This window comes from Lissotriton helveticus, chromosome 9 (genome assembly GCF_964261635.1).
Source record: "Lissotriton helveticus chromosome 9, aLisHel1.1, whole genome shotgun sequence".
In the NCBI taxonomy this organism is placed as follows: Eukaryota; Metazoa; Chordata; class Amphibia; order Caudata; family Salamandridae; genus Lissotriton; species Lissotriton helveticus.
Window position 1 is genome coordinate 581,150,823 of NC_136070.1, and position 12,226 is coordinate 581,163,048.

General features: G+C 43.5%; 1 protein-coding gene across 1 annotated transcript in view; it reads left to right on the plus strand.

The window, feature by feature from the left end:
• The window catches only part of OTUB1 (OTU deubiquitinase, ubiquitin aldehyde binding 1), a 114,254-nt gene that overhangs the window by 41,811 nt on the left and 60,217 nt on the right, over positions 1-12,226 (plus strand). Inside the window, exons 2-3 of the mRNA XM_078660547.1 lie at positions 6,314-6,375; positions 7,590-7,688. Of these exons, the coding sequence (XP_078516673.1) occupies positions 6,314-6,375; positions 7,590-7,688 (161 nt within the window). The remainder of the gene's footprint in view (positions 1-6,313; positions 6,376-7,589; positions 7,689-12,226) is intronic.

Sequence of the window (12,226 nt, forward strand, 5' to 3'; positions counted from 1 at the left end):
GTTCAGTTTTTAGATATTTGTACTCTGCCTCGTTAATAAGTTTAGATGCCTTCCATTTGGCCAACTTTTGATGGTAGCCTGTTTTGACTGAAGTCAATACCTGAAGTTGAACACGCTCATAGCATGTCCGGTCATTGAGTTGAGCGTAGGCTTCTTGATCATAATTGGTCGTAGACATAAGGACCACATTGCCCCCTTTATCACTTCCTCTCACAATGATTTCCTTATCCTTGGATAGTCGTTTTGTTAGAGCTTCATATTGCTGAGCACGGCCATTGTATTGCCACTTTTTCCTAGCAGTTTCACCATGTAGTTGTTTTAAGTCCCCCACCACACTCTCGTGGAAGATATCAATGTTGTCTCTTGGTAAAATTGGTACAAATACAGAAGGTGGCCTGAATTGGGTTTCTGTTGAAATTCTATTGCCCCTTTCATCAAATGTTTTACCATCATCATTCAAAGTGCTTTCATATCCAATCCCTTCTGTTTCCCACAGTTCAGTAATAATTTTTGTCTCTGGAGTGGCATTCGTTGTATCACTATCCGTGTTCATTGTCTGAAATACATGATTTCTAGCTCTATCTTTCAAGGCGTAGAATTTTCGTAGTTTAAGTTTGCGTACTGCTTTGTACACGTCACATCGTGTGGCTGAATAGTTAAAGTTACATGGGGAAGCATAGGTTAATCCTAGTTTAAGGATTTCTTCTTCTTTTGATGTTAACTTCAATGATGTGAGGTTAACGATGGTGCGGTTACTGTTCCCCACTATTCCTGTGCGGCAGCAGCTCCCTGCCCCCGTCCTCGTCCCCTTCTTTTCCTCTGGAAACCTCCTCTTTGCCGCCCTGCTTCTTTTGCGCCTCCGGTAATTTGCCCATTTGCGGCTTGACCTGGTTGTGCCCGCGGCCTCAGCGATTTTAATCTCTCCTGGCATAAAAAAGCCATTTCTTGGCCAGGAGAGGGTTTGGGTCCGCCTTCCGCTTGTACTTGCTTGCGGCGGTCAGTATCAGATCCAGTTTCAATGTCTGAGCTAAAGATGGAGTTGGAGGAGTTTGTAGAGTCAGATTGCGTCTGTTTCTGGCGAGGGGTCTTAGTTTTAGGTGGCGGCGGTTTGGCTGCTCCTTTGCGGAGAGAATCATATTTGCGTGAAAACGTAAATATTTGGCCCAACTCATAGTCATTACGGTCTCTTGCAAATTTATAAGCCTTCCTTTCTGTGATCTTGGCTTCCTCCTTCTTAAGGCGCTCATTCATAGCTTTAGATAGAAGTGTCCGCTCCTCCTCATCTCCCATACTTTCCAGTTCTTCCTGGATATTAGCTATCTCGCTCAGTAACTTAGCCCTATCGATGTCAGCATACTTGATCAAGATTTCGTCGTGATGCGTCCAAATTGCATTCAGCCCATTCCCTCATAAGCTCAGGGTTAGGGTCCTCGTATGTTCGGGCTGTCAATATGCGGAGACCTTGTGGTATGCGATTTACCTCTATATAACTTTGTAGAGATTTGGATTCCCACCATTTTGACTGTTCCAGGCGGGAGTTCTTTTCAAGCGTTTTGAATAGATCCTTCATTGCACTGTTGCCGCTGCCACTAGCATCATTATTACTCCTCCCTCTGATGTCAACAGGGAGGGGGGTGCTGTCGGAGAACATCGTGGCTGCCAATGTCTCCCGATCCCGAACATTGTCACTAGACATCCCTGCAATACCTCCAACAATAAAACGGCGTTTCCACTGACTCGGATAAAATATCCTGTAGTGTAATCAGCCGTGCACTAAAGCTTCTCTCCCACCATGCCAAATTGCGCGCTTACTTGATCTCGTCTGGGAATTATCGGATCACCAATCGTCCGGACCACAAGGCAGCGGAATGATTCAACCAAAACTTCAGTTTAGCAGCGTCAAACTCTCTCGGCTGGTGGGGGTCAGGCGCCTTACTCCTTCCGGAGTTACTACTTCCAGAACAAAGTTCAGGAAACTGTTTCCGGTTCAGGCGTCGTCCAAATCCAAGAAGGGTCCCGTGTAAAAGCCGGTCCGGAAACAACACGGCTGGAATATCGAACACACCGTCACTCTTCTCACGCTCTGGATCAGCCCCAGCCAGGAAGGAATTTAACGGACAAGGACCAAGTAAAGTTCTCCAAATTTTTAATTGAGGTGAAGGTTCAGTCTCATGACGTTTCGGCTCGCAAGAGCCTTGTTCACATGACAATGTTGTAATGAGAGATACACCATTATATACTGCCAGTGATTGGATGATAGTCGTCACATGAGAGGGTAGTGTTAAGACATAGTGAACATAGAAAACATACTGGCAGGTCATTCTTGGTCAAATGCAGACATGTTTTACTGAAATCTATCTATATATATATATATATATATATATATATATATATAGATATAGATATAGATATAGATATAGATAGATAGATAGATAGATAGATATAGATAGATAGATAGATCTCCAGAGATATAGAAAGAGAGATATATATAGAAAGAGAGAGATATATAGGGAGAGTGCTATATAGGGGAGAGAGATATAGGGAGAAAGATATACATATATATAGATAGTGATATAAAGAGAGGGAGATATATTTGGAAAGATATATAGAGACAGAGAGAGAAAGATATATATAGACGGAGAGAGAGGGATATATATATAGAGAGAGAGAGAGAGGGAGATATAGGGATATATATATATATATATATATATATATGAGAGAGATATAAGGAGAGAGAGAGACAGAAAGATATATAGAGAGAGATATGGATATATAGAGAGAGGGAGATATAGAGAGGGAGATATATATAGGGATATATATATATATATATATATATATATAGAGAGAGCGAGAGAGAGAGAGAGATACAGAAAGAGAGAGAGATGTAGAGAGAGAGAGATAGAAAGAGAGAGAGATATATAGAGAGAGATAAAGAAAGAGCTAGAGATGTATCCCTCCCATGTCTTACTGGTGAAATGCTGAAGAATATTCAAATAAATACACAATAAAAAGCCTGTCACAGTGTGTAAACAGGCGAGATATGCGTGCCTGTCACAGTTGAATTGATGCACGCACGCACGTACCCGCTGATGAACTTGAGCTGTTTCCAGTAAGCCGAGGGTCGTTTTGTGGTACTGTCACAGTGTGTAAACAGGCGAAATTGGTGTGCCTGTCACAGACGAAACCATGTAACTGCTAGTGAACATGTGCTTTTGAAGGAAAGTAGGGCTTGAATCACATGTCGCAACGTTTGCCACCAGCACGTCAGAATGTCTCAACATGCAACAGGAATGAAGAATGCATCTCCTTGGTGAGTGCATCAATTAAAATAGAGCTTGCATTCGGAAATTAGCGTCGCATATAGAATATGGTCACACTCGTGCTGGCAAAGGTTAACGGCAGGTGCACCAATTGAACGATCCCTCAGCAACTGCTGTTCCCCAAATATACAACAGTGCTGCAGCCAAACTCCCAGAAAGAAACAGTCTCACAAGTCTATATATACGAATGGCTAGATGGGAGCACTGAAGAGTGAAAAGTTTCCAAATGTACTTTTGCAAATTATAGTGAATAGTGTTGCTTGCAATTATGGTAATGTCGGTGGGTTCCAGAATCTCCACACTCGCTCTGCGCCATAAAAATGTAAATCAAGGCAAGAAATAAGAGGTCTTGGAACACTGGATGTCTTCAGTTAAAGATTTATTCTTGGAAAGGACCCATGACTGCTTCCCTACATAGCAGCACAGCAAGTGACTGCTTACGTGCTCACACTCTAGAATCTCCACTCATGACATAGATAAGTTCCACCAGAGAATAATATATACAATAAGCATACTACAATACCCATACTACACATGTGTAAAAGGCATTCAAGGCACTTGGATTAAACAACTGACCGCTTAAGTTCTTTCATTTCCCAAAATATTTCTTAACTCCTCTAATTTCTTTTTGTGCCACCATTTTGGAATGTAAAGGATTGATCTGCATGACTATGCGTTGCACCACCTAGGGCATTCTGCTTTCAAGCCCAACACCATTTACAGACCAAGCATTCCCTGTCTTTGTTTGAGGTGCATAGGTTTTTTCAGTAAGCTGGTAGCCCGATTGTCTGTGATAATTTGCTCAGGAAGTGTCTTAGATCAGCATAGTTCCTTGTAGGCAGCTTAAAGTCCAGGCACTCGAAATGTAAGGACGTCTCTCTGAAATTAAGTATTGGTTTTGAGATGATTCAGAGCCACTTTTCAAACTCTTTGGCCTTTATTTTGTGCCTAGGGTGCTTGTGATTTATTTCATACCATAGTCTATGGTCTCTTAATGCCCTTTCTTCTTCCGTCTACCTCATCAACATGCTCCTGGCAACCGCATCATGCACAAGTAGTCTGGAACTTGCCCACTGTGATCTCACAATTGGCTCAAGGTCCTGAAGGCTGGTTAGCCCACCTGAGGTGGACACTTCCACTGAGCTTTGTCCTGACACAGGGGTCGGTCCGTTCTTGTCATCCTCCTGAGGTCAGGCCCCCACCTCTCCAAGTAGAAAGCTGGCAAACAATTCCGAATGGCATTTGTCAGATGCCACTCCAGCCAACAGCAGTGCTTCGCTTTTTCCGGGTAAGTGCCTTTGACTCCCTTTGCAGGTTCTGGTTTGTTGATGACATAAAATAAGTCCAAAAAATGGTCCGGCTTACGCACTCACATGTCAATATAATGGTTGTAAAGTATTCACTTAATAGGTGCCGACTGATTAATCCTCAGGAGTATGAGGTATAAATGTAACCAAACAATGCGATATCCCCAAAACACGTGGGGAGCGTCCCCAATTCCTGATCAGTACCCTGGTATGTAATATCATTCAAACAATCTCCTCCAATGATACTACCCCTTTTGTAGCTTAAGGACGACTTTCAAATCATCCCGATGTGATAAAACACAATGGCGTTCGACAAATCGTTTCAGCGTGGAATGCGCCCTCAGGTTTCCCCTTCCATTCTAAATGCCTTTCCCATAAAACCTATGCGAGCTACACCCTCTTGGTAGACCAAAATGTGCACTATCATATAGAGAGTTCACTGCCTTTATCACATTACTGATAACATATTTTGTAAGTCAAATTACTGTATCAATTACAAAATTGGTTTGTTAGTTGTAAACAAAACATTTAGGAAATTGGCTACAAATGTGGACCTAGGGTTTACATAAACAGTATATATCCACCCAATTGTTAGATAAAAAAATATTTGTTATTGTTTTTTATTTATATAGACAATTTTATCTTAGTATAAGTAATACAAAGGAGAAAAAATACGTTTTTCCACTGAATATAATATCTCCATGTGCACAATGGTAATGTATTCAATACTGCTGGGAATCTCCTGCTTCCTGTCTTATGCCGTCCTGAATTATGTTCCTCTAAACCTCTGGTGTTGGTGTTGTGTACTGGGGTAAGGAGTAGAATACGCATTCTAGGGGTTGGCACTTAAAGTGCCTGTGGTAGTTGAGTGGGGGGGGTAAATGTGGTGAGGATAGGCTGAAGAGTTGAAGATGTATATAAGGTACCTATTGGGTTACAGCAGTAGTGGAGGTAGTGCGTGGCTTAGGAGTTGCCTGTGTGGATTGGACTCTGAGGGTGTATGCTGGTGTTAGATATGATAGAAGCATTTCGGGCAGGGAATATAGTTTTCATTGCATGTTATCTCAACTTCATGGATTTGTGAGATGCGTTCTCCTAATGCGAGCTTGCGATTGAGCAACCAGTGATCGTCCTTTCTGCAGGACATTTCCCTGAAGTAGTAGGCCAGGTCAAAACTAAATTCTTGTTGTTACCATGGAGAAAGATGTACATTGTGATTTCATTTGGGGGAGGACACATTGCTCACTTACTAGCACAGGGCATGTAGCCACCGTCTGTGTTTTATTTGTTCCCATGATGGTCTTGGAGGCAGGGAAGAGGGGTAGTGACCTCCAGTTGGGCTTCTGGTGGATGTGACATGTCTGTTGAAGACAATCAATGGATGGTGGGAGGCTGCTTGGGGATTTGTTATGACAACAGACAATGCACTTTCTGCTGTACATGTATCCGGACAAAGTGCTTTTATTACAAGATCCAAGATTTAGGTTCTTTCAGTTATAGTAGTCTTTTCCATTGTTGGCTTTGGGATGACCGTGACACATGTTTGCAGCCGAAAGGCTAATTTTATCCTTATGATCTGTAATCCAAGCCTCAGCACCAATTTAATGGGACATATCTTGTGTACTGCAAATAATCGCATATTTTAATTATGTTCCTTCGTCACTTTTTTTACCTTATTTTTTTTAGGTGTGAATTGCTTGGCATACGATGAAGCAATTATGGCGCAGCAGGACCGCATTCAGCATGAGGTAAGCAACATCAGTCCCACAGACATTGGTGGAGTAGAATGTCATGTTTTAGTGCAAGATCGTGTTCTAGGGAGAGTGATGTCGATGTAATGGTTTGTGGGCCAGAAATATTCTCAGAGATTAGCCAGTGATTCTAGCTGAATTTGAATATTCCCTTCCAATGTACTCTGCCTGGCTGGGCAGATTGTTTATACCTCAGCCCCCATTGTGTCTAAATACTCCTCTCCATGGTGAATCATTCCGAAGATTGGCAAATTCTTTATAGTACTCTCCAAAAAAGGCATAGTAACTGGGAATGCAGTTTTGCTTCTCATTTCCCACTCCAAGCCATAGGGGTCACTTTGGCCCACAAAAATGCTTAGCTGGCCACAATAGACTTGGGTAACAATAAGCTGCTTGAACAGATGGGTATGGGGTGGAACACCTGACCCCAGGGGCATTGATATCATTGTGAACTTAAGTGTAATATTTTACATATTTATCCACCTACCATGGTGAACTTCAGGTAGGGAAAGTTTGAAGATCTCAAGGAGTCGTTTGAGAGGCTGCTGCGCTGCCATTTGCATCCATCTGACCTCCATTTACCCATATTTGTGAAACCTGTTAGAGTTGTCTCACCCACCCATATAGAAGCACATGGCAAAAAGATTAAGGGATTAACAGAAGAGTTTACAAAATGACTTATTGACCAAGTCCATCCATGTGCAGAGGTTGTCCCTGAGTTAACTACAAGAATGGCCCTCAAGCTCTGTTGTTGTCAATAAGTAGTGTCCTCCCACACTCACTTAAGTGTTCTGTTTGTGTACAGATTCCACCACCACCACTGTTGCCTTGGTTTTGAGTAGGGATCTCCCTGCCGCTCACTCTCACCCTTTGTTTTATTGGGATACCAGCCCGTTCATGGGCCATCCTGTCTGCAAGAAGTGAAACCTTAAAATAATTCTCTCTATACTAAATACTCCTAACTAGAAGGAGCTGCTTAGCCAAAAGATGGGCTCTCCTTAAGACACTGAAACTAGGGCAGGATCGGGACAAGCAGTATGCTGACTGGCAGGTTCAGCTGAGAGCCCTAACCCTCTTCTCAACGGCTCATGTCTCTGTTTTTCCTGGACCCCTTTTACAGTCTGACATATTCTGGTGGGACAAGGAGATGTAAAGCAAACACTGTAGGACATTTCCCTTTTCTGTGACTCACTAATCTCTTCTCATTGCAGATAGCTGTTCAGAACCCGCTGGTTTCAGATCGGTTGGAGCTCTCAGTCCTGTACAAGGAGTATGCCAATGATGACTATGTGTACCAACAGAAGATCAAGGTGCGTGTTTGGCATTGCATGTAGGGTGGGCCAATGAGGTGTCAATCTGGACAAAAGAGTAAGGCTATGGTCTTCAAAGCTTTTAATGCTGTTCCATATCCGCTCCACCATGTAAGAAAGATTCTTTGGGCCTCCCAGAGTAACAAACCTAATTTGCACAATTATTGTATAAAATTGGCTGCTTTGAACATATTTAGAAAGTCAAACATTAGAGTTCTTTTTGTTTTATCCCTTTTAAAAATGCACTCATATAGATGATATCCAACATTATATTGACAGGCAGGTCTTTCTTAAAGTCTAAAACTAACCTCTAGGTTATCAACCATCAGTAATAGAAGGATGGACTTTGAAGGTTATTTGGAGGCCCCCATTCCAGCTTCGACACCTACTCCCAGCGATGATATAAGTGAAAAAAGACATTACTGATGGCCCTTTACAGAGTATTTCAATGCCATTCTGTTTTTTTTCATTAAAAACAAGCACTGTTTCAGCATGGTGTTTGAATCTGTTCCTCCTGGGGATATTAATTGATTCTCCTCGTCAGAACCTTCTCCACCCACCTCTACCCATGATATTATAGGGCCTCCCTACCTCAGCCAACCTTGTAGGCTGGTGTACTGAGAATGGTGGGTGATGCGAGTTATGGTGTGTGTACTGTAATTGGCAAGTTTCACAGAGTTTTAAGAATTGTTTGTTAACCATAACTAACTTTTATTTGTGTTTTTTTCACTGAATGTATGTGGTCTTGTGATGTGCTGCATTCACCTGCTCTATACCTATGGGGGCTCTTTTGACATGGTTAGCCCCACGTTTTGCATGGTATTTGACGTGGTTTCAACTGCAGTGCATATGGTCCCTGCCAACCAGTTATCCTGTGCCAGTGCTTCTTCCCTAAAAATGTTCCACAATTGGCCCTTTGTAAGTCCCTAGTAAATGGTACCTGGGTACCTAGGGCACTGGGGTTGAAGAGGATTCCCTAAAGACCCTCACCTAGGCCATACAGACTGCCACTGCAGCATGCATTACCTGGTTCAGACAAAACAACAAAGTCAACATGTTACATGCCTGTGTGCCAAATCAACTAGCACTGCCTATGGTATAGGTAAGTCACTCCTCTAGCAGGCCTTAGAGCCCTAAGGCAGGGTGCACTATAACATAAATTCTTTTTATTGAATAAGAAAAACAAACTTATGACATCGTATGATAAAGTGACATCGTGCAGTAGTACCTTAACCATCATCATTTTATCAGTACATTCCAACATTACCATTACATATCACCAATTTACATTATGACCAATAATTTCACAGAGTTATTCATTCCTGTATAGAGGGATCAAGAAATGGTACACATAGCATTCTCCTCGCTTTGTTCCAGTCCCCCCAGATCTTGGTCCATTTTCGGGGGCAACCCCTTCCATCGTAGATCACCCTCTCCGTCTGCATACACCCGTCCATATCAGCTTTCCAGTCCCGGAGTTTGGGTGCCTTGTCTCCCTTCCAAGCTCTAGTTATGTTACGTTTTGCAACTACATTTCCCAGGGAAACCCAGATCTTTTCTATAGCCGTCAAGTCTGTCGCATCCCATATGTTGAGGAGGCAGAGCCGGGGGGTTACTTCCATACTTGTCCTGCAAACCTCCCACATTTGTTAGGTTATTTTCTTCCAAGTTAAATGTGGGGTCGGCAATTCCCACTACTGATGTAGATACGTGCTCCCTTGGCCACAACCCCTGGGACATTGTGGGGAGCTTAAAATACCCATCTTGACCAATGCTACACCAGTATAGTAAACTCAAGTAGGAGCTTAAGTTGGATTAGTTTAAATCTAGATCGCAATGCGACCTCCTGAGGGGAGGTCAGCGCTTCCTGCCACTCATCATCTAGGTCTCCCACATCTTCCACCCACTTAGAATGGATGTTCACCAAGGCGTCTGGGGAATTATTAAAATCTTTCTGTAGGTCAGGGAGATTACCTTGTCTTTCAGATGATCATCAAGCTGCTGGGAGATCCTTGCCCTTGGGCACCGCCTTATACAACGCATTACGAACTTGCAGGTATTGGAAAGTTTCCCTTGGATTTAGATCATAGTTTCTTTGAAATTCACTAAAGGGGACCACTTTACCTCTCGCCCATAAGTCACCTACTTTTGAAAGCCCAATGAGGTCCCACTTACAAAATCCCAGGCTATGTGCCAGGAGCCCCAATCTGTCAGACTCAAAGAGGGGGGTGGCTAGGGTAATCTTGTTTTTCCAACCCAAGGCAGAAGTCGCTGCATACCACAAAGCAACTGTGGTTGCGGTCGGAGTATATATTGGGGCATTTCTCCTTCCTCCATACAGCTCCCGTTAATAAGAGCCAGCTGTCCTATTGTACCTATCCATTCTATAAGCGGGTTCATTTGCTGCCCAATGTACCCAGTGGTTAGTGACCGCTAATTGGGGCCCAGTAGTAACTCCTGAGTGCTGGAAGTGCAATTCCACCATCGTACCAGCTCTTTGTGAGTTTAGTCAAGGAGATATGGGGAATACCGTTGTTCCAAAGAAGGGTCCGGACCTCTTGACTCCACAGCCTGAAATTTTTTGGGTGGGACAGGGAAGGGCGTATTCTGTAATGCGTAAACAGATCGAGGCAAAGCCATAATTTTATATAAGGCTGCTCTGCCCAATAACGTGAGTGGCAGTGACTTCCAGTGTCGTACGTCAGTGTGTAGACAGCGCAGCGGTGGGGCCAAATTATCTTAAAAGGCCACAGGGTCCGTCGTAACATAGATCCCCAAGTAGTGAAAACCTTCTGTGACAATTCTAGCACCGCACTGTGCGGGTAGCCGAAGATCCTCCCGAGAAAGAATGTATATAAGGGACTTATCCCAATTTATTGTATAGCCTGAATATTTCTGGAACAGGGTGAATATGTGGAGTATTCTGTGTTTGGAAAAATGGGGCAGAGCCAAATACAGTAAGATATCATCTGCTTAGAACGAGATTCTATCTGCCCAGTCTATTGTCTAGTTTGAACCACTGATCCAGATTGCCAACGGTTCAAGAACCAAAGCAAATAACAACGGGGAGCGTGGACATTCCTGCTGTGTTCCCCTATGCAAGGCAAGGTTGCTGAACGGCCCCCGTTCACAGTCACTCTTGCTAGGGGCTCCGAATACAGGAGCCGCACCCATGACAGAAACTTCGGGCCAAATCCGTACCTTTCTAACGCTGCAAACAGATAGGGCCATTCTATCAAATCAAATGCCATTTTGGCATCTAGGGACATGATTACTGCATCTTCTTGTATAGTCCTAGCCCTGCCTAAGACCCCATGGAGTCTTCGTAGATTGAGCACCGTATTTCTGCCCGGCATGAAGCCGGACTGGTCGGGATGGATCAATTTATGGAGCAGGGCGACCATCGCGTGGCCAAGCTTTTTGCCAGTATTTTCACCTCTGAATTCAATAACTATATCGGCCAGTATGAACCACACCATTCTGGAGGTTTGCCCTGTTTTGGGATCACAACCACATTCGCCAATCTTTGTGTTTCAGGGAGGATACCTTGAACAACACTTTCTTCATACGTGTCTATTAAATATGGGGCTACGGTAGATGCATTCATTTTAAATAGTTCAATCGAAGACCACACGGTACCATCGCCTTTCCCCATTGTAAGGCACCAATTGCCTTGGTAACCTCGTCTCTGGTCAAGTCGAGCTCAAGCTCCTTCATCTCCGCATCATCTAACGCCGGGAGTCTAAGGGTAGATAACAGCTCTCTTGCCTCTTCCCCTGAAGATTTACATGCAGGTTCGTATATTACTTTAAAGTGTTCTGCAAAGACCCCCCGCAATGCAGTCCTTAAATTGGTCCCCACCCTCCGTCACAATTTCAAATATCCACCTAGAGGCCAGCTCACACCGGTCCAGCCACGTTAGAAGCTTGCTTGCTTTATTCCCTAGGGAGCCTTAGCCGCCTCTTCAGCGATATCTCTATATTTCTTCTGCTTAAGGAGTAATTTTTGTTTGAGTTCGGGGGATACTGAAATCACTTGTTCTTCCTCCAATTGGGCTATTTCACCATCTAGGGTAAGCCGCTGTTTTTGCTTTTCTTTCGTATATCCAGCAACCATGGATACTTCCTGCCCCCTAACCACTGTGTTATATGCCTCCCACAACATGGAGGCTGACTCCACTGAACCCATGTTTTCTTTAAGTAATTTTCTGTCATCTGAATTAGCCCTTCCCGAATCGTGGGGAGTCGCAAATACCAGGGATTAAGCACCATCTCATGTCTAATGTCCGTGGGACTATCTCCATATGTAACTACGACTGGAGAATGCTCAGAGATACCTCTAGGGAGTTGTCCCACCTCTACACAGGGATAGCAGATCCACTCTGCAAAATATATAATCTATACGAGATAAACTCCCATGCACACCTAATGACAGGTGTATTGGAGGGATTGAAGTCCATTCTTAGATATTGTAAGTGCCAGGTAAGCCATAGAGAGTTAATGAGCTGGAAACTGGAGTTCCCCAACACCATATGAATT